Source organism: Heloderma suspectum, chromosome 6 (assembly GCF_057233095.1).
Source record: "Heloderma suspectum isolate Gila_16-S chromosome 6, 16-S_ref, whole genome shotgun sequence".
Classification (NCBI taxonomy): domain Eukaryota; kingdom Metazoa; phylum Chordata; class Lepidosauria; order Squamata; family Helodermatidae; genus Heloderma; species Heloderma suspectum.
This window is the reverse complement of record NC_139463.1, coordinates 53,304,016-53,327,411: the sequence shown is the minus strand read 5'-3', so window position 1 is coordinate 53,327,411 and position 23,396 is coordinate 53,304,016. Positions and strand designations below refer to the sequence as shown.

General features: G+C 43.9%; 1 protein-coding gene across 7 annotated transcripts in view; it reads right to left on the bottom strand.

Moving 5' to 3' along the window:
* MAP3K14 (mitogen-activated protein kinase kinase kinase 14) overlaps nucleotides 1–23,396 on the bottom strand; it is a 105,557-nt gene that overhangs the window by 64,615 nt on the left and 17,546 nt on the right. For 4 of the 7 annotated variants that reach the window (XM_084804357.1, XM_084804355.1, XM_084804361.1 and 1 more), the window contains 6 exons: nucleotides 9,790–10,065; nucleotides 8,127–8,196; nucleotides 6,453–6,666; nucleotides 5,634–6,227; nucleotides 3,409–3,576; nucleotides 1,720–1,857 (listed from right to left, as the gene is read on the bottom strand). In XM_084804357.1, the coding sequence (XP_084660483.1) occupies nucleotides 1,720–1,857; nucleotides 3,409–3,576; nucleotides 5,634–6,227; nucleotides 6,453–6,666; nucleotides 8,127–8,196; nucleotides 9,790–10,045 (1,440 nt within the window). In that variant the 5' untranslated portion in view covers nucleotides 10,046–10,065. Of the gene's footprint in view, nucleotides 1–1,719; nucleotides 1,858–3,408; nucleotides 3,577–5,633; nucleotides 6,228–6,452; nucleotides 6,667–8,126; nucleotides 8,197–9,789; nucleotides 10,066–19,316; nucleotides 19,397–23,396 lie in introns of those variants that run through there. The other 3 variants (XM_084804359.1, XM_084804362.1, XM_084804358.1) reach the window with 2 other exon arrangements.

Here is a 23,396-nt window from a genome sequence, read left to right as displayed (position 1 = left end):
GGGGGGGGGGGCTATAGACACAATGCCCACTAAGGACTTAAAGGACAGGGAGGGATGAGAAAATTGAGATGGCCAAGAAGCTGGCTGGGAGAGTCAAGGTGACTGAAGGAAGGAGAACCAAGCTGACAAAGGACTGAAAAGAAGGGACTTGAAGGAACAGTGGGTAGTGGAGGCATGGAGCTAAAGAAAGAAGGGGCCAAGAAGCAAGTGGGGTTCATGAGAACTCTGTAGGAGCCAAGGAAAAGGAAGGACTGCTATTAGCAGGGAGTGGACAGGCAAGGAAGCTTTGCAAGATGGAAGCAGGGAGGCAATGGTGGGGATGATGACACATACAGATTTGTAGTAGCCCACCAAACCTGTCTGTAGGTCTCCAATAAATAATGAATTGCCCTGAGCCATGAAGATGATGGCTACAAGGAAGCCCAGTGAAGCAAACTATCTCTTGAGGCGATATCAGATTATCAATTTCCTTCAACTCAGAAATGTAGCCTGTGTATGACCTATTTTATTATTTACTACGGCTACATCCAAGAGATGCGAAGAGAAAACTCCCTGGAAAAGACCCTGATGCTGGGAAAGACTGAAGGCAAAAGGAGAAGGGGACGGCAGAGGATGAGATGGCTAGATAGCATCACCGATACAATGAATATGGACTTGAGCACGCTCCGGGAGAGAGCGCAGGACAGGAAGGCCTGGCGTGCTGTGGTCCATGGGGTCACGAAGAGTCGGACACGACTGAACGACTGAACAGCACAACAACATCCAAGAGAAAAGCTAAAAAGAAAACAGATGATATTTAGTCTGGACAAGCACAGTTTGCTGAGAACAAGGATGAAAATATGAATCACTTGCATGCTTGCCACTGCATAATAGTTGGAGTGAGTCTGGATCAGAGTACGAGACTGGAAGAAGGGGAAGAGAACTCAGAGTGTGGGAAAATATATCTGGGAAGGGGATGGCAGATAATTCAACTCCAGTCTACAAGAAGTGCCTCCAAATACAGGCTCACCAGAGAAATGCAATTCTGTCATCTGAGCTCCCCAGCGATCAACCTAGCTCCCTACAATTCTCCTGAGGAAAATGCCAACATTAACTATCATAGTCTGAAGGTGCCTGATGCTGTCCCATTGCTGACGCTAAACAGCTTTGACAGTACCTGGACGGAAGGCCATCTAAGCACCATGTGTGCTGGAGAAAGGGCTGGACACAAATAAATCAGCTAACACTGATGCTATTAAGCCACAAAAGTCTCAGATGAAGCTATACAATCAAGCTATTGGAAGAATTCTCCCACAACCTGGCCCCATCCCATTCCACTGTGCAAGAAAATACAGTTTCTATTATCAGATTAAAGATCCCTCTGCTAATATTAATTAATACTCTTGCAATTATCTGTGCCACCAGTTGCTCTCAGGAAGAGAGAAAATTAAATTGCCTCACAGGCCATTGTTTTGGACTTTGTACAAGAGCTATCCTTCCAACATAGCTTGCTATACATAACGCCCACACATGGCAGGAGATTCCACTGTTTGGTGTATTCATGGCAATGCATTCTGGCTTGACCTTGAGATCAGCAACAAATAAGTTATAGAAAGAGTCAGAGCAGCAACTGCTCCAATCCTCAGCAGTTCCAATGAAAAGAGAAGCAGCTTTCATTTCCCCATTTTTATTTCACTTTCCCTTGCCTCAGATACACTTGGGCTAAAAACATTTGCATACCTTTTTGGCTGCACATTGAAAGCCCGTCTGTTTGTCCTCCATTTTGTACACTTCCCCAAACGATCCTGTGCCGAGTAAGCCTTGATATTTGGTCCAGTGAACATCTTCACGGTACTCATAATCCACTGCTTTAAGCTTCTGAGGATTAGCGAGAGCCCCCCCAAAAGAAATTTTATTGAGAAGATGAGCCAAAGAAAGGGGGAAGAACTAAACTGCTGAGCCAAAGACAGCATCAGGAACAGAGCTTTCTATTTAATTGAAATCATTTTACCCTAGAAACCTCTGACATGTTTACAGGGTTGGTTTTTTTACCACCACGAAGACTAGAAACTTCCTTGAAACCCAAAAACCTAGTCATGTGCAGGAGAGGGGTGACTGTATGCTTTGCATTCATACCCAAGGGGTGGTGTAAAAGCAAAGACTTGATCAACCTTCTGCCACCATCTTGCTGCACACTGATTTTATAGAAACAATATAAAACAGTCAGGGGAGGAGGTCCCTTTTGGGATGGCTTACACTGGTTGTTTGAATACATATAATCTGCATGGGTAAGGACCCAAGGCCACCTAGTCCAGTCTCCTCCCTGTGAAGGCAGGACCACCACAGATATGCTTCCCTCCTTTCAAACGTCTACAAAGCTACACTGCCTAGCCTATGTGCACTACAGAGAGAACAGACACACTGCAGCGTGGTACCCCTAGAGCAAACAGCGTGAGCTGACCTCACAAGATCAGTTGTGCTTCAGAAAGCATTACAGGTTTTTTTCAGAAGGAAAGCAAAAAAGCTTATCTTCAACTGGGGAAAATAATCTCCAGTGCCCCTACTAACTCTGACATTATGGAAAAGATCTAGTTCAAACTGTTGTAATGACAGTTAAATAGATGCTTGTCCCCAATGGAAAGGTTTCTAAACTTTTCTGAGCAGCTATGTTCACCAACCAACTCAGCTTTAAAAAAAAGAAAAAAAGCCCTTTACGCACATAACATTGGTTGGCCAGGGGGCAGTAATCATGACAGATTTAGTGCAAAGCGAGAGCAATTTGAGGTCCTTCGCAACACCAATCTGCTGCGCCTCCCTCTTGAAAAGCCGCATTTTCTGAAACTCCTTTTACTCTGACTTCTTCACTGCAGCTTTTACCACAGTGTGCCATGTCTCCCCTGCCCTCCCCCGCACTGAATCCTGGGTGTGCCTCTGTGACCTGGCAGTGGCGTGGTCCAGGGGGCGGGACACCCCATTCCCTCTCCTTTCCCCAACAGAAGTAGTTTTTCTCACTGAGAAAATCCCCGGGGCGCAGCAGCAATCGCTTCCATTACCGCAGTCGTGGGGACACTCGTTCACCTTAGCCAGCCTGCTTTTAATCTTTAACATATCCCGCCCTGCCCCCCCACCCGTGCATGTTTACTCAGAAGAAATAAATCACTCCCTGCAGTGAAAGGGTTAAAGTTACTCTAGTAACTCGCCCTAAAGAGCTCTTTTGCTTCTCCCTTGCTCTCTTAAATGGCTATGGCCACATTGTGCTTCTTTGATGTTCTGTAGTTTCTCTGTTGTTGTGTAAAGTCCCTTCTCTGCTTTATCATCATCTTTCAGGTTAAGGAGCTTCTCATTTGGAGCAGGGAGAAGGAGAAAGGGGGAGTTGGAAGCAATAGGCAAAAGTGCACACATGGGAGAAAATGGGGTGGGAGTACTAACCGCGCAGCGGATTGCTGGGATGCAGCAAAATTGCGGGGGGGGGGGGCGACTCTCAGGAGCCTTCAGATGCTGCACTGGAAAACTGGGGATTTTGGTTTCTTCAACGAAACCCGCACACATGGGGAAAATTAGTTGCTCTCCATTCATAATGTAGTAGCCGCTGGGAGCCTGGACAGGGGTGGGAAACAAGCCTCTCTCATTGGTTGAACAGTCCCTGCCAGTTTGATGACACAGTTCTACTCCCCCCACCCCACCCAGAAGTATGTTCCTTTCGAGTGCTGAAAACCAGGCCTGGCGTGCTATGGTCCATGGGGTCACGAAGAGTCGGACACGACTGAACGACTGAACAACAACACTTGGCTTGCTTCGTGTGTCCCTGACGGACCAAAGCCGATTCCATGAAAATCCAGGTAATACTCCAATGCGCTTCTCCTTCCACTGTTGTGAAGATCAAACCAAAGGCCTAGTGCTGGACATAATCCATTAATTTATCCTAACCCTTTTCAAAGCTTTTTAAGCTAGTGGCCATCGTGACATCCTGTGGCAATGAGTTTCATAAGATAATTATGTGTTGTATGAAGAAGTACTTTCTTCTGTCTATCCTGAATCTAGAAACAAATCAGTTTCATTAAATGACCCTGAGCTCTACTGAGAGCCAAAATATTATCTCTAACCCCTTTCTCCACACCACTGATTTTTAAAAACCGCTATCATATCCCTTCTTTAGCTATCTTTGTTAAAAACTAACAAGCTCCAGATGCTTCAGCTTCTCCTTGTAGGAAACATGTTCTAAATTCTTGCACAAATCTTCCCCAGTTAGATATGATACCCAAAGTGCTACACCTTCCCAAATGCTACACCAGGTAGCATTGGCACTGCAGGTAGAAGACACTATAGCACTGCTCACTTTGGGTAGTGAGTCCTGTCCACACCACAGTTCAGTGTTATCCCATCATGCAATGTTGGTGGTGAATGCATAAACATCCTCCCTTTTGGAAGCATGGATGGAGTGGAGCTGCAGGCAATTCACTTCCAGCCTCTTTTAAGGGTGCTTTCAGAAGAGGTTTTTATTATGCAACTGCCCTGCCTCATTCCCAGAATTTAACAGGGGGTTTTCCATTTGTCACCCTCCTATGTTTTCCAACCACTGCTTCTGTATTTTTTCTTACTACAAAAAAAAAAAAACATTAAGGAGGAAAATATGGAATAGCTTCACAATGCCTTTTAATTGGTAGCATTAGGAGCTCTCTATCTGGAAGCTGCAAAGTTGCAAATCTTTTTTTTTTTTTTTTTTAACGTAACGACTTGTGAGCAGCCTTTTTTTTTTAAACGTAGGTCCCAAAAGGCTCCTACATTCACATGTATAAACTGCTATATGTTAATTCAAAAGGGCATTGCTTATTTCTGTGTTGTTCCTCTGCGTCAATAGGTCTCCTCTTTTACCCCTAACAAGGAACACCATATCCACTAAAATCATGCAGCACCACCCTACAGCCCTCCTTCCCCCTGCTTTCTAGAGAGCAATCAGTTGTTTTCTTCAGAGCTGAAGAAACCCTATGAAAAAGCCAGCCCTCCTCTGGTGATGTTCACACATAAACAAACCAGGGTGTATTGATTTAAATCGAGGCGACTCAAGTCATTGCTTTAAATCATGATTTTGACTTAAATCACCGTGAGAAAGCCCCAGTTTAAACACTGGTTTAAATTAAGTTTGCCACTGACAGTTCTTCAATTTTCTTAAACAGTTCTACAATTCTGGTAACTAAAACACATTAATTAACTAAAACACATTAACCTCCCTCAGGAAGGCTCCTCCTCCCTCAACTCTAAAATGTCTAAAAATCAGCATCAGCCCTATGAGGCCCACCCAGGTGTTCATGCAGGGCCTGTCTGCCACTGCCCCATCACCTGCTGCTCTCTAAATGGTTGGGGGGGGGGGCTACAGGGTCCCTGGGCTTCAGACCTGAGGTCCAGCCCTTGCTGCACCACTGCACAGGGGAGTATTCAAACATGCAGCCCTCACCCCCTGGCCACCCACAGCATCTAGTGATGCAAACCAAGAAGGCTGGACCATGCAAACATATAGTTTGGCTCTCCAGTAACTTTTCCTCTAAACATGGCCCCAGGTGATGGGAAGCTATGGTTCCCTACTTCTCAGAATGTGGTACAATTTACCCTGAAGAGTATGCAGCTGGCACCCCCCATTTCGTCTTCTGAAGGCTCACCTCTATAAGCAGCACACCTTCATTTTCATCCATCTCCTGAAGGCACACCTTTGAACTCAATCCACCTCCTTTCCAGGTCTTGGCCAAAGAAGATAAGTTTCTTGGTTCTCCAAGAATTACACTTCCCTTCAAGGCATCCACCAGAAATTCCTCTATAGAAAGCTTGTCTGGGGTGGTTTGTACAGACTGATGGCTACATCTGGAGAAGCTATGCTCCAAGCTCAGACCTGAAAGGATACACTCGCCATTTACACATGAAAGGTCATCAAAGAGATATGTCCCCAGAGGGCCAGGTTTCATGATAGGAAGCGGGCCATCATAGCCATAGAAATAAGGAGGAAATTTGCCACAAGGGAAGGGGTCTAGGGTCTCTGACTGAGGGACGAAGTTGTCCTGAGCAGGGGACCTCTGAACATGGCTCAGGCACTGAGCAGGGCTGATCAGCTTGTATAATTCTAGCTTGGCTTGGTTCTTCAGTAAGTGCAACTTGCCAGCAGGTGGAACTTGGCTGGGTTTCTCAAAAGAATGGAAATCACAGCCCGATCCCTTATATGATTCAGAATGCCATGAAGTGCCTATGTAGGAATCATTCTCCTGGAAGAAAAGGAAAGGAGTTAACTGAGCAGGAAAACCCATCCACAAAGCTGCCCTCAAAATATAAGCCCCATTGACAGGCCTGGAAATTTATTTCGAACGATTAGAAGCCAGCTTTACATGGAGCTGAAAATGCATTTCAAAATTCCCAGGTGCCAGATTCATTGTGGGATTCCTTAGTAGTGTACCTGGGTGTGAGTTGAGATAACGTAAACGATGCCCTACCTGCACTGGGACCGGCACACAGCTCTCCTGCTCCGGAGTCCTGGGCTTCCGAGTCGTAAAGGCTGCTCCCTTTGATGGCACAAGGCGGGATCTCTTCTTTCGCCGTTTCTTCCGGGATTTCCCAGAATGCATGGCCTTCCAGTAGGCTGGGGCCATCTTCCCCTCAGTTGCGTAGGCCACATTGTTGGGGATCTGATCAAGGCTGTAGGATCGGCTGCCACAGAGAAGGGTACAGCAAAGACATCTTAGCTTACTCCCCCGCCCCACAACCTGAGAAGTATGTCTAACTCTAGCTGAATGGAAAACTAAGAGGTATAAAATACAGTAAGGTATAAGAAACTCTAGGATAATCATAACAAAGAAGCTTCTTGATCACAAAATGGAATTAAATTATATTAATTAATTTGGTGTCTATTTCTTACAATATATTTTGCATTCCAACAAAAGTTCCAACAAAAGTACAAAATGCATACATATTGTTTTTGAAATTATACATGGGTACCCCTTTCATCACTGGAGATACACATGTATTGTGTAGGACTGCACCAGAAGAGAGGAAGAAAGCTGCCTTTCATGAAGATTTTCAGCAGTGGCAAAATGGCCTTTTCCCCCTTTCAACGATTTTTGGGGGTTAAGGTCAAAAGGGAGCAAAAGTGTTAGTCTATTCAAAGTGAGGGTAATACACTCTAGGAAGCATTAGCCTTACCCTGAACTGGCTTTCCTTGCCCTCACTGATGTTGTCAGGTTCACTATGTGATTTCTGATTGGCTGGGGTTTTCCAGCCAATTTTCCAGGAAGGAAAAGCAACCCTAAAAAGATGGTGCTGAAAGGCACAGTGTGTGGCGAGGCATTGGGGATTAATAGTTAATTCCCCAGTTCGAATAGCCATGAACAACCATGGGGAAAGGGTACTTTCTGGGAAACATTTTACCCCTTTCCCCCATAGGCACTTCTCTCACCCCCAAAATCAGAAATGATGATTGTTCAGCACAGTCCCAAGTATTTTGTACTTTTATCAGAACCCAGGTACTAAATTATTTATAAGAAGTAGCCCTCAACTATGGCTTAATGAGGTCAGGAAGGTTTTCCTCTCCAACCACAATAGCTTGGGTTCTCAACCCTCAACTTTCCTTTCCATCACTTAGAACACTCATTTTCAACATTCCTATCCCGACAACACTTTTCATATCAATTTACCCAGACGTTGCATAGGATTCCAGGTTGCATTCACCATGCAAGCAGATTACCAGCCAGACCTTGCAGCTGTCCCACATGAATTGGGAGCATGCCCTAGAACACTGCTCAACAATTCCCTGCAGCTCTTTGCCGCAGAAAATCAGTAATGGCAGACAAATTGTTTTAGATGGAAATTTAACTTCCATTACTCAAATTTCCAAGGAACTCCTGATAATCATCCAAGAACACAGTTTCAGATTCACCAACTCAAAGGAATATTTGTGCAATGCATAAAAGTGTAGTGCAATAAATTTTAACTCCTGATTAGGGAATTCCTAACACACACATATGGCACCCTGTTCGAAGACAGAGGATTGAGCTAGGGTAGAAGAGGTGCCTTCCAGATCCTAGAATCAAAGTTCCCCATCTCCCCACCCTACACAGTTGAAAACTGGGGTCCTCACTGCACACTGTGTTTTACAGAGCAGAATTTCTTACCTGTATCGCTTGGTGTCAGCAATAAAATGCCTCTCTGAATAGGTGGGGCTGAACTCCTGGCTGATCTCACCTGGGGGAAAGCAAACAAGGCCAGTACAAGCCAGAGTGAGGCAGGAAATGCCACAATCACACTTACTTATAGAAATCAGCTGTGCTACAGCAAAAAGTGATGCAGGACTTAACTCCTAAAAGAGTCAAGAGAACACAAAGAGGGACTCAGTGCATCCTGCAGGAGAAAAAAAATCCAAATTCTGCACTAAAAATACGCAAGCCAGAATCCAAAGAACTGAACACCTGGTTTCAAATGGCAAATGGAGCTTTGGACTTATGTTTCTTGAAACACACACACTGCATTGCAAGCCACTTCTGAACCTGGAGGGAGTTTCAGAAGCAGTTTGTAATATGGCATAGGCCTCAGGAGTTCTCAGACATTCTATCCCCGGGACCCTCTTGAGAAAGCTGAAAATGACTGAGGCTAACCAGTCACAAACTGGGTTGGAGCTAGTCACAAAATGGTGGCAGACAGAAGTGGAGTTTGGCATTATGCACTGGGCGTTGCTTAAATAACTTTATATTGATACCTAATCCAGTTTAAACTGATTTTATCTGCACACCACCCTAAGATCTTAATGATATAGGGCAGGATACAAATGTTTTAAATAAATAAATACTAAATAATCCCTCTTTGGACATTTGCAAAATTCTTTGCCACGGCCATTTCCTTGCAGAAGGGAGAACCATAGCCCAGCTTTTCTCAAATGAAGTGCAGACTTTGGGTTCAGGAGGTATCACTACTTAGCCTTCCCATTTCAGGAGAATTTGCTGATCCAGAGGCTCAAGACAGGGAAAACATTTTATTGTATATTGTTTTCCTCCTTCCCCCCACATGCCTCTCAAAGTCTTCTTACTCATCTCCTGTCATTTAATCTCCCCTTCTCCTTTCACACTGAATTTGTACCTACCCCAAATACTAGTTCCTTTCACCTTCTCTCCTGCTGCTTTTATAGTCACCTCCTCTTATAACAGCTTCCCTCTCTTTTCCCATTCCTCTTTATTCCCAGTTTCTAAACATTATTATTTGAACAATATTAGCCAACTCCCACCGCCACACTTCCCTGTGCGGTGTGCATGGTACAGCCACGGCACATGGTGGTCAAGCAAAGGAGCCCTGGACAGCCTGAAGCACTGAGACCCGCCTGAAAGTGGGGTAAGATCCACTGGTGGGTTCCGGACCATAATTTGGGAAATGCTGGCATAAGGGGTGGGGGGAGAAAAACACACACTAAGTTCTTGGACAGGCCTAAAGTGGCTCTATTCCATGCATTTACTCTACATGACTTATCCTTCCAAAATGTTTGAAATGCTCCTGCAACGACTGAGATGGATGGCATAGAGGGAGGAAACAAGGACATGTGGGAAGGAGGAGGGAGTGAGAAGCAAGAGGGGCACATCTGCTGAACATGCTTAGATGTCACTGTTTCCCATCTATTGGACTAATGGGGACTGCAGGTCTGCTAGAGGGCTAAAGGCTCTCAACAAACGCCAACACATAAAATTATAGTTTTTTCTATCCACAATCTGATTTTATTCCCCACATACATACATGCGTGCATGCGCGCGCGCACACACACACACACACACAGTAGTGTACCATTCCACTTACATTCTGCCTGGGCAATAATGGAGATTGAGGCTAAGCTCCCTTTCCCACTGTCTTCCTTGGCAGTTCCTTTAGCGATCACGTCACTCAGGATCCTCCATGGACCTTGGAACACATGTTTGCCTGTATCCTCTACCTTGCAGACACTGCTCTTTTTTTCACTTGCTATGTCCTGAGGCCCTTTGCCCGTAGGAAGCTCCTTTGGGTGCCTGCTGGTTGGGACTGGAGTGTCTTGGCAAGCAATTTCCATCACTGCCATCTCCTAATTTCACCAAGATGCTGAAAGACAAATCCCCACCAAGAACCATTAGAATTATAATTTTCAATCATTTGTTCTGATATAGCTTCTGGATATCGATAGCTACTCTCTCATTATACAGCAAGTTTTTTTCTGAAGGAAAACACCCTGTCCAGTGGCAGTGAGGAAGACACGACCAATCCTCAAATCACTACAGTGCAGATGTGAGTACTGCCCATAGAAGATGATGAAGAAATCCAGGATTTTAGTGTACCTGTGATTGGGCAGCAATACAAGAACTTAAGAAGAGCCCTGAGGCTGGATCAGACCAAGGGTCCATCTAGTCCAGCATTCTATTCACACAGTGGCCAACCAGTTGCCCATTGGAAACCCACAAGCAGGGCATGAGTGCAACAGCACCCTCCCACCCATGTTTCCCAGCAACTGGTGTACACAGGCATTCTTTCTCTGATACTAAGGTAGCATACAGCCATCAGGACTAGTAGCCATTGATGGCCTTCTCTTCCAGGAAGTTGTCTAACCCCCTTTTAAAGCCATCCAAGTTGGTGGCCATCACTACATCCTGTGGTAGCCAATTCCATAGTTTAACTATGTGCTGTGTGATGAAGTCCTTCCTTTTGTCTGTCCTGAATCTTCCACCAAACAGTTTCATGGGATGATCCTAGGTTCAAGTATTACGAGAGGGAGAAAAATGTCTCCTTATCCACATTCTCCACACCATGCATACTTTTGTACACCTCTAACACAATTCCGCTTACTCGCTTTTTTCCCCAAGCTAAACAATCCCAGCTGTTTTAACCTTCCCTCGTAGGGGAGATGCGACAGCCCCTTAATCATTTTAGTTGCCCTTTTCTGCACTTTTTCAAGCTCCACAGTATACTTTTTTAGGTGCAGTGACGACAACTGTACACAGTATTCCAAGTGTGGTCACATCAAAGATTTGTATAGGGGCAGTATGATATTGGCAGTTTTACTCTCAATTTCTTTTCTAATTATGCCTAACATGGAGTTTGCCTTTGTTACAGCAGCCGCACACTGGGATGACATTTCATCAAGCTGTCCACCACAACCCCAAGATCTCTTTCTTGGTCGGTCACCACTAGCTCAGATCCCATCAGGTTATACTTGAAGTTGGGATTTTTGCCCCAATGTGCATCACTTGACACTTGCTTACACTGAACTGCATTTGACATTTGGATGCCCATTCTCCCAGTTTGGAGAGATCCTTTTGGAGCTCCTCACAATCCCTTTTTGTTTTAACCACCCTAAACAATTTGGAGTCATCCACAAACTTGGCCATTTCACTGCTCACTCCTAATTCCAGATCATTTATGGACAAGTTGGGGGCCTCCTGGTGGTGGTGGGAACACGCAATTTGCCACTCCTCCTGCTCTGCCACCGGAGGGTAGGTCCTGCTTGGAGGCTGGGTGCCACTGAGGGAGCTTTCTCTGCCTCTCCTTTGAGGTGGTGCCAGTGAGGGGCATTTCCCTCCACCTTCTCTGAGCTAGGAGAGGTGCAGGAAAATCTCCAAATTTATCCCTTGATAAGGCAAAGCTTGCGAAGTAGGGTTTCAGCCTCTGGGTTGAAAAAGAGTCCCCTAGCTGGGCACCAGTGATGGACGTTCCCTTGTGCTTCCTCCAACCCAAGAGGAGCATAGGGATATCTTGCGCAGACAGGGACCCTGTAAGCCCAGGCTCCGCTACAGGGCAATGATGCGACTTAGCCAGGAAGGGCGTAGCTGCATCTGAGGCTCAGTAGGCCTTGCTGGGCTACATGCCTGTTCTCTCCATGCTCCTTCCCCCTCCCCTTTCTTCCATGCAACCACACACGTGAAGTCTTTTTATGTTTTTAACCAAAGATGTTTTGTTTTATTAAAGGTGTCTACTTCTGCAGAGCTTGAGGATCCCCCAAGCACACAGGCACCTATGATTTTGGGGTGACCCCATTTTGGCAACAAAGCTGTCAGCATGAGGCTTAATTCACTATTAGAAGGTATGATGGTGATAGCCTGATTGGACCTGTGACATCACAAGTATATATATGCAGAGTCTGTAATAATGTTTTCCTGTTATAAGTCTATGTTTATGCCGAGTATCTCTAGGGTGAGAGTGTGATGAGTGACAGGAAGAATGGTGGGTTTGCATGTGTGCAATGACTGGCTGAGTGAGTGAAGGAGGGAGTGAAGTGTGTGAGTTATAAAAGCTGGGTGCTGGTCTTGTGTGAGTCAGACAGTGGGTCTGTTCAGATGTGCAGGGGGAGAGGGTGGTTAGGGTAACCATGGAGGGTGGGGGGTTAGTGAAACCACAACATGTGGACTGCCAGACGATCACTGAACCATGCGGCGCTGCATAGTTCCACTAACCCCCCTCCATTGTTACCTGGCAATCTTCCTGGCATGGTTAGTGCACATCCCATCTTTTGCAGTGAACGGGCTCCCACTGGCCGAAATGGCTGCATGACCATAGAGCAAGTCTGCAGCAGCTAGCGCATCGCCAGCAGTGGTGGACAGTCTAGCCAGCAGACTCAGCGGTCATGGTCTGCAAGTCTTCTGGAGCCTGTTTAAACCACATGGGAGCCTGTCAGGCAACACGGTAAGCCACCCCAGGGCCCCTTGGCCCTGTTGCAGGGGGGTGGTTAGCCAGGGTGGCTTACTAACCATGAGGAATGTGCTTTTCTCCTCCCTTACGACATGCTAAGCCACCATCATTAGCGGAAATTCCCTAAACATCATGGCTTAGCATGACGTTTGAACAGTCCCAGTGTTTAGAATGGAGATTGAGATCAGGAACAGAGATAGGGGACTGATATGTTCAGATTTTAGAACTGAGAGAGAGGTCTGTGCTGATTGTGAAGCGTTTGAGAGTGTAATCTGGGATATGGTGCATGAGAGAATATACGTTAATAGTACCATTAACAGTTGCTTATTTATGGTTCAACGACTTATTTGCTGTAATTGATAAAGTTTATTTGTTTAACCAACTTGGGAACGTTTTGTGCAAAGACGGGCATGATCAAGGACAAAGAAGGCAGGGACCTAACAGAAGCAGATGAGATTAAGAAGAGGTGGCAAGAATACACAGAAGAACTATACAGGAAAGATCTGAATGTCCCTGATAGCCATGAGAGTGCGGTCACTGAACTTGAGCCGGACATCCTAGAGAGTGAAGTCAAGTGGACCTTAGGAAGCATTAGTAACAACAAAGCTAGCGGAGATGACAGTATTCCAGCCGAGCTATTTAAAATCCTAAAAGATGATGCTGTTAAAGTGCTGCATTCAATATGCCAACAAATCTGGAACACTCAGCAGTGGCCACAAGACTGGAAAAGGTCAGTTTACATTCCAATTCCAAAGAAGGGCAACGCCAAAGAGTGTTCAAACTACCGCACAATTGCGCTCATTTCACATGCCAGCAAGGTGATGCTCAAAATCCTACAAGCTAGGCTTCAGCAGTATGCGAACCGAGAACTACCGGAAGTACAAGCTGGGTTTAGAAGAGGCAGAGGAACTAGAGATCAAATCGCCAACATTCGCTGCATCATGGAGAAAGCAAGAGAATTCCAGAAAAACGTCTATTTCTGCTTCATTGACTACGCTAAAGCCTTTGATTGTGTGGATCACAACAAACTGTGGCAAATTCTTAAAGTGATGGGAGTACCAGACCACCTTACCTGTCTCCTGAGAAACCTGTACAAGGGTCAAGAAGCAACAGTAAGAACCAGACATGGAACAACCGATTGGTTCAAAATTGGGAAAGGAGTACGACAAGGCTGCATATTGTCACCCTGCTTATTTAACTTATATGCAGAGTACATCATGAGAAATGCCGGGTTGGATGAATCAGAGGTCGGAATTAAGATTGCTGGGAGAATTATCAACAACCTCCGATATGCAGACGATACCACCCTAATGGCAGAAAGCGAAGAGGATCTAAAGAGCCTCTTGTTGAGGGTGAAAGAGGAGAGTGCAAAAGCTGGTTTGAAACTCAACATTAAAAAAATGAAGATCATGGCATCTGGCCCCATCACTTCCTGGCATATAGAAGGGGAAGAAATGGAAGCAGTGACAGATTTTACTTTCTTGGGTTCCAAGATCACCGCAGACGGTGACTGTAGCCATGAAATTAAAAGACGCTTGCTCCTTGGGAGGAAAGCTATGGCCAACCTAGACAGCATAGTAAGAAGCAGAGACATCACCTTGCCGACAAAGGTCCGTCTAATCAAAGCTATGGTTTTCCCAGTAGTAATGTATGGCTGTGAGAGCTGGACTATAAGGAAGGCTGAGCGCCGAAGAATTGATGCTTTCGAACTGTGGTGCTGGAGAAGACTCTTACGAGTGCCCTGGACTGCAAGGAGGTCAAATCAGTCCATCCTAAAGGAAATCAACCCTGACTGCTCATTGGAAGGACAGATAATGAAGCTGAAGCTCCAATATTTTGGCCACCTAATGCGAAGAGAAAACTCCCTGGAAAAGACCCTGATGCTGGGAAAGACTGAAGGCAAAAGGAGAAGGGGACGGCAGAGGATGAGATGGCTAGATAGCATCACGGATGCAATGAATATGAACTTGAGCACACTCCGGGTGAGAGCGCAGGACAGGAAGGCCTGGCGTGCTATGGTCCATGGAGTCACGAAGAGTCGGACACGACTGAACGACTGAACAACAACATGCCTTCAGCTCTTGGCTATGTAAGGGGAAGGCAATAAAGGAAACAATACATGTGATATAATAAACAACTGTGTCTTCGCAGAGAGAGGACAAAGTGTGGGTTGGCCCTGAGCCTTAAAGATCCTGGTGGCAGCGTGATTGTGGGTGGGAAGGTGTTTGCTCCTTGAGGTGAGAAAGGCCTTAGAGAAGGCGTATTCTCACTGAGAAAGGACAGGAATGCCACAGACCCTTGCCACTATTAACAGCACTCAGCAGTAACTCCGGCCAGAGCAGGCCACAGTCTGAAGGCACATGAGGCAGCCACCTTGCTGAAGCTAAGCAGGTTTGGGTCTGGTCAGTGCTTGGAGGGGAGACCATGTGGGAACCACATGTAGCCACCTTGAGTTCCATGATGGAAGAAAGGTGGGATATAAATGTAAAGAATGCAAAAAAAAAAAAAATTACAAGTCAAATTAGTGGTGGAGGTTGCTCTCTGGGCAGCTTTGCTTTGCTTGTTGCTCGTGTTCTTGGGATACAGTCATCTTTGGATACAAACTCTATAGCAGGGGCAGGCAACCAAAAGGGGGTGGGGAGCTGGATAATCCCACCACCCTCCATGGGCCAGATGACATGGGCGTGTGATGCCCCCTAACATCATTTGGTGCTCAGTGGGTGCATCAGAAGGAAGATCCTCCCAGCACGTCTGCCAGGAACAGCTTTGCTGCGCACAGGGCTTCAGCCATCGGAGCTTCACCTGTCCCACGCCTCCTTCCATTGGAGAATGGGTGCAGGGCAGAAGAAACCTCCATAGGCCAGAGGCTGCCCTTCCCCGCTCTACAGGAAGGACAGGGAAGGGCATACTGGAGGTGGTGTCATTCCGTATGTCAAAGAGAGAATGACTGCAAGCACGCTTAAAAGGTGCAGACTCCTCTACAGAACCACTGTGGTTGACTCCAAAAATAATTTAGGGCTCCAAAAATAATTTAGGGCTAGGGACAAGCTTGAGATGGAGAGTAAAATTAGGGAGGCATCCAAATGAAGTATTGTAGTAATGGATGCCTTCAATTACCTTCACAAAGGATAAAGGCATGTTCTAATTATGACAAAGAGACTAAATGTCTCAATACCCTAAACAGCAGTGCCTCAAAATAGTTGGTCATGGAACCAACCAGAGGGGAAGCAACTCTGACATTAATCCTAAGTGGTGCCACCCATGATGTAAGGGTTGTTGAATGAATTGGAAAACTGACCATGGTGCTATCTTATTTAATTTATATTTAAGTTGGAAGTTGCCAAGGATAACTGACACAATCACATTTGACTTCAAAAGAGGAAACTTCCCTAAAATGAGGGAACTAGTGAAAAGGAGGTTGAAAGGGGGAGTCAAGAAGGTTAAAGTTCTCCAAAATGCTTGGAAGTTACTGAAACTACAATAATAGAAGCTCAGCTAGGTCAGGAAAGGCAGCACCAAGTCCAAGAGGTCACCAGCATGGTTACTGAGCACTGCCAAGGAAGCTATTAGAGAAAAGAACGGCTCCTTCAGAAACTGGAAGTCTTGCTCAAATGAAGAGAACTAAAGGGAACAAAAACTTGCACAAAGGAAATGCACGCAGTCAATAAGGGATGCAAAAAAAGAATTTCAAGAAGCATATCACTAGTAACATCAAGGCCAACAATAATAAATTCTTTAAATACATCAAAAGCAGAAAACTGGCTAGGGAGGCAACTGGACCATTGGATGACTAAAGAAGGAGAAGAAAATGGCAGAGAAGCTAAAAGTCCTTTCATCTGTCTTCACTTTAGAAGACATAGGGCAGATATCCCTCCCTGAACTTATATTTTCAGAAGGTAGTCTGGGGAACTGAGGCAAATAGTGGTGACAAGAGATGAAGTTCTAGACCTTAATGACAAATTGAAAGCTAACAAATCACTGTGTCCAGATGGTATCCATCTGAGAGTTCTTAAAGAACTCAAATGTGAAATTGCTGATCTTCTAATAAAATATGTAACATGCCTCCAAGATCGGAGAGTGTCAAATATAACACCTTTTTAAAGGGATCTTTCTCTTGCTGAAAAAGGAACTTCCGAAAAGATATGTCCTATCTCATTAATCTTTTAGAGTCCTTTGAGAGTGTCAAAAAACATGTGAACAAGGGTGATTTATAGACATTGTTTACTTGGACATATTTATTTAACTACTTCTATACCACTTTATATCGTAAGATCTCTCAGCAGTTTACATAAAATATAATATAAAACAAAAGTAAAAAAAATAATTACATTTAAAATGTTACAAAACAATAAAACATCACAAAAACAGTAAAACAGAGCAGTGTGATTATAAGGCTTTTGATAAAGCCCTCATCGAAGACTTCTGGGCCAACACAGCAGTAATGTAATAAGAGAAGTCCTCTTATGGATCAGTAACTGGTTAAAGAAGAGAAGCAGAGAGTAGGAAGAAATGATCAATTCCCACAAAGAAGGGATGTAAATAGCGGGGTCCCACATGGGACTGGTGTTTTTCAACTTGTTCATAAAAGAACTGGGGTGTGCAGTGAGGGAGCCAGGTTTGCTGATGGCATCACATTATTTATTGGAGTGGCTAAAAGAAAAATGGATTGCAAAGAGCTCCAAAAGGATCTCTCCAAAATGGGGGAATAGGCATCAAAATGGAAAAATCCAATTCAATGTAAACAAGCATAAAGTGATTGTACCTTGGGGCAAAAAATTCCAGCTTCACATATACACTGATGGGATCTGAGCTGGTGGTGACTGAAAAAGAAAGAGATGCTGGGATTGTAGTGGACAGCTTGTTGAAACTGTCGACGCCACATGTGGCTGCTGTGAAAAAGGCAACTTCCATGATGGGCATAATTAGGAAAAGAAAGAAAAATAAAACTGCCAATACCATGCTGCACTTATACAAATCTATGGTGCCACTACACTTGGAATACTGTGTATAGTTCTGGTTACTGCACCTAAGAAAGGATATTGCAGAGTAGGAAAACGTGCAGTAAAGGGGCAATCTAAATGATCAGGGGACTGAAGCAACTCCTGGATGAGAAGTTACATCTGGGCCAGTTTTGCTTAGAAAAAAGCCAAACATGATAGAGGTTTACAAAATTATGCATAGTGTGGAGAAAGTAGATTGGGAGACATTTTTCTCCTCCTCATACCAGACCCCGGGGTCATCAAATGATACTGAATGGTGGGAAATTCAGGACAGATACAAGGAAGTACTTCACACAGCGCATAGCTATAGTACAAGATGTAGCCATGGCCACCAACATGGATGGCTTTAAAGGGGGATTAGACAAAATCATGGCTATCAAGGGCTATTAGTCATGATTATATATCACCACCAGTATTGGAGGCAAAATACCTCCATGTACCAGTTGCTGAGCAACACGAGCAGGACGATGCTATTGTACTCCTGTCCTACTTGTGGTCTTTCCACAAGCAGCTGGTTGGCCACTGTGTGAACAGAATGCTGACTAGCTAGGCCTTTGATCGGATTCAGCATGGCTCTTCTTATGTTCTTATAGGAAAGGCAGGAATGAAATATCTTATGAAAAAAGAAACAAAACCAAAACGCTATGTTGGCGAGAGAGTTATCACATCTAATCAAGGGTCTCAGGGTGTGGCTACTGCTATAACTTTAATTTGCATATTCTTACATTATACCAATATGAATACAGCTGTAGAGGAATCAAGTGACTGCCTGTCCGGCAACCTCTTAAGAGACACCCACTCCTGCAGGACAGGAAGCATCAGGAGACATCGATGGCTGCCTAGCTGCTAGCAACTACCTGTATAATTCCTTTCATTGCTACCTATTTCTCCCTTTCTTTGTTAAGCCTCCTCAGTCCTGCTGGCTGGAAAGTTGACCAACAAAAACAGCTGCTTGAGGAGGCAGCTGGGATCCAACATCAACACTTACTTAAGCTGCGGACCAGCCAGTGACCTTTCACAAGCCAGATTCAGAGTAGAAGTTACTAGCTACCATCCCTATTCTAAAGAAATAGGCTCTGATCCCACCCTGCTTTTATCTGCCCAACAGCTTTTACCTCTTCACAGATCCCCTTATTTTTTATTTATTGCAACCATTTTACATCACCTTTCTATTTAAAAATGTCCAAGTTGGCTTGGAACAGAATAACACAATTAAAATAACAACAAGAACAACAGTAAAAGAAATAATACGGAAGCAGATACATTCAGATTAAAACATCAGGACAAAACATTTAAACACACCCGCAGGTCAAATACATGCCAGAAAAGAAAAATCTTCACACTACAATGGAAAGCTATCAAGTAGGGAGCAAGACAGACCCTTCCTAGGAAGGGAGCCTAAGCACATTCCTACCTTTGGCCACCACACCTTACTTCATTACATTTACTGCTCCAAAGTCACAGCTTTCTATCTTTTGCTGTCCACAGATGTCCCTTGCCTTTGCACTAAGTTCCACTCTCTGACAGGGCCTGCTTCTGCCTGCTCCTGTAAAATTGCCACGTCCCAGTTCCTGATACTAACAATGCTCTCTGGATATATAAGTTCTCTCTTTCCCTGTTCTAGTTGCAAAGCAATCAGGTATTCACTGGATGTAAACTCAGCCTTTCTTTTACCTTTGCAGCAGCAATCGTGCCTCAGATATTTTCAGGTATGCCTTGCGTAAACATTCCCTTCTTAAAATACAGAAGGAAAGCTAGGCCTCAAAAGTGAAACCAACTTATTTGATTGCCTTTTCTTTAAGGAGAAACCGGTCGAATTCATGTTTTCACAATACACTTCAGTTTAGCAAGGCCTCAGTTCCCGTCTTCCTTAAAGAGAACAGGAAGCAGAAGTGCTCCTTCTTTAATATTTAACTACTCTTTCTGAATTGATTTGTTAAAATATCACCAACAATGGGGTACTGTTCTTGGGGTACCTCTATGCACTGCAGAGAACAATGGCTGCTTCCTCCGCAGACTTTACACAAATTAAAATTCAAAGGTCATTGTTTTGAGATACCCAAACAAGGAATTCCAAGGTGTTTGAGCAACACACTCCACTGCTGAAAAAACGGATTCTCTATTGACACGTTTAAAAGACTAATAGATGTATTGTGGAATAATCTGTACTGGAATAGAGTCCATTTTGTCAGTTAAAGCTTATGCCATGCTCTTTGTTAAGATTCCAAGGGGAACTCTGAATCCCATACATCAGCCTTCCCCAACCTAGGCAGCCTTCAGGCAAACACTCTCTCATGCTCATCACCCCACAGAATATGGAGGTAAAACAGCCTCAGGGTCGGTCCTCTCATGAGGTGGGGTAAAAGCTCCGCCTCAGGTGGCTTTGCGGGGGGAGCAGCAAATTGCACACTCCCCTCCACCTGCAAGGAGTGTCCCGCTGGCCACTCTCCCACAGTGGCATTTGCTGCAGTGGGAGAGCGGGGTCTCTGTAGCTGCCACCCACCTGGAGTACTCCCTGTTAGTGCTGCTGGGCGGGCAGCAGCTCCAGACAAATGCTACAGAAGGAGACTGGCCAGCAGGGGTCTCTGTAGCAGGCACCCACTTTTTGGCTCACTCTCAGAATAGAGCGAGCAAGGAGCAGACAGTGTGGTTTTCAGAGCCAGCCAGGCCCAAATGTCTGGCTCTGAGGGGGCCCTTCCTCAGAGCCAGGTATTGTTCATGTGTGTGGGGGGGAGGGGGGTGCCCCAGGAAATCACCTGTACCACAATCTCCTGGGATAACCCCCCTCCTACAATGCCTGGTTCTGAGGAAGGAACAGCCCCCCCCCCCCCGAACCAGGCATTTGGGCCTGGCCATGGCTGGCACTCTGAAGAGAGCGAAGATGACGACAATGGAGAGAGGGGTGGCTGGGACGCACAGCGGGGGTCCCTGTCTCAGGTGGCAGGACAAGTTGCACCAGCACTGAACAGCCCTGTAAGATAGGCCAGTGTTATCAAGGATGACTATGAAAGTATGTGAAGCACATTAAACACTCTAAAGTAGTTTATAAATGCTAATTATTGTAGGACATCATTGTGGCCTTATGTTAAGTTTGAGTTAGCTGAATCACACCCTGCCATTATAACCAACAATCAGGGGCAGGGCAGTAGGTTCCATGGTGTATACTGAGAAAATGGCTGAACAAACTGATCTGAAAGCTGGCGGTGTAGCAGAAGGCAGTTTGAGGATAGTCTGTGCCGGTTAAGATTTTTTTTTATTGAAAAAGTTTTTTGTAATACAAAAACACACATACAATTCATTATACACATATAACAACACTCAACTTACGGGCTCACTGTATAAACATATATCATACTGAATTAATTAGATAGTTAGGCATACATAATACAAGCAAATACAAGCAATTAATCTGTATTGATCTTATTCATATTTCCAGCTTCATCCTAATATATCACTCCAGCATGTACCATGTGTGGACGGTGGTACAATAATGTCTTTATTAACATGAGTATAATTAATAAAAGCTTACCAAGTTTAATAAAAGTTGTTCACGTGTTTCAGATCTGTATTGCTTGATCTGACAGGTTAGCTTTTCTATCAAGGAGATGGCCCACATTTTATCCTATCACACTGAGTTTGTTAATTCCATTTTCCATGAGGATGTAATAGTTTGTCTTGTTGCCACCCACATAAAGTTTAGAAGGTTTTTATGTGTTAAGTTTTGTTTGCTCCATCACATATAGTTAACAAGCCTAGCATGGGAGAGAACTCAAATCTTCTGATCAGTCATTTTCTCTACCTCTTGAAATACTGTTTTTCATAATTGCTTTACTGAGATGCAAAACCACCACATATGAAAATATGTACGGACGTTATCACAAAAATACTGGAGGGGTTGTGACAAAGAGCTATTAATGTAACTTAACCTGGCAGGAGTAAGGTACCATCTGTGTAATAATTCGATAGAGCCTTCTTTTACTTTGCTAGATAGGGATTTGAATGGGACACTCATCCACACTGTGTTCCGTGCTGATTCATCAATTGATTGACCCAGATCCCTTTCCCATGCCTTTCTGGAGCTTATTGTGAAGCAATATTTGATGTCACTTAGCATATTGTAAATGTTTGAAACCAGACCTTTGGTGTTCAACTTTCTCTGCACAATAAGTGATTCAAAATTTGTCAAAGGGCGGACCACTTGTGCCCTCACTTGTGGGTTTACTGTGAAGCATAATATTTGCTGTATCTGCAGCCAGTTCATTATTTTATCTTATAACTTGTCCTTCAATTGTTGGCCTGACTTTGGACATGCCCCTGTAAACAAATCTCACATCTATACAGTCCTAGTTGTTCCTAACCTGTGAATATAATAAATTTGTCAGGTCACAGAAAAGTGGGTGGTAAAAGAATGGAATATCATTTATTTTCTGACATATCATTTGTTTTAGCCTCCAACCTGATCCAGGTGTTTTACAGGCTGTTTATTAATACCTAAATTAATTGGGTAAGGTGATATGTATCATAATATAAGCCCAAATCTGGAATACCCAAACCTCCTTGAGTTTCTAAATAGAATTTTCTGATATAAATGTCCCTTTTTTGTTATGTTTAAATTCTATTATGTGGGATTGCCATTTATTTAGGTATTTTATAGATGGAGAAATAGGTAACATTCATACTATATACTTTTGGGTAAGGTTGTCATCTTTACCACTGCAATCCTCCCTAGCCATGTCATTTTTAATTTTTCCCAATTCTTGAAGTAGTTTAAAATTTTCTTTCACAGGGCTTAACATTTAATCTTATCGCATGTGTAAGCATTTTTGGTAAATGGATCCCTAACTATTTTACAGTTTTATTTTTTGTTGGAATATGTGAACTGTTTGTAAGCTCCAATTTTTCTACATTGGTCAAATTTAATGTTAATATGTTTGATTTTTCTTATTGTGAGTCTTGATTTACCATATTCTGCGGCAATTTCCAGTATTGTCTTCAAATCATGTACTGGGTCTGAAAATGTTCAAGCTATATCATCCACATATAAATGAATCTTTAGTTTTTCTCCTTCAATTTGAATTCCTTGTATGGTGGTGTCTAAAGAGACTGGCCAATGGTTAGGGGGGACAAAGGGCAACCTCTGTACTGGGATGGGCAATGAGTCCATATCATCTGTCCTAATCAAAGCGTTCATTGAGCTATACATTGATCTTAATATCTTAAAAGCTACTCCTCAACCCCATGGCTTCCCCTAATTCATAAACAAACCCCTCTCCAATTTGTCAAAGGCTTCTGATGCGTCAAAACAGATTATGGCACAAGGCTTGTTTTTATTCTTTGAACAATGTGATATTACATGTAATAACCTTCTTATTGGAACTGAAGTATGTCTACCCTTAACAAACCCGAATTGATCATCTTTGCTATAATGTGCTGAAATTTTATTTAGTCTGGATGCAAGGATTCCTGTAAAAAAATTTATAGTCCTGCTTTAATAAAGAAGTTGGTCCATAATTACTACTGCTGCATTTTATTTGGTTTAGGTAGTAGTATGTTCCTAGAGGTCCACCTGGTTTCCAGGATGGGTTTATTTTCTAATATATCATTAAGCAGTTGTAGTAAAAATGTATTAATACCTGTTCAAAGGTATTATTACAAAATGTTCTAAACCCATCCATTCCTGGTATTTTTCCTTAATTTTTGATAACTACATGAAGTTTATCTAGAGTGATTTTCTTATTTAAAAAGTGCTGGTGC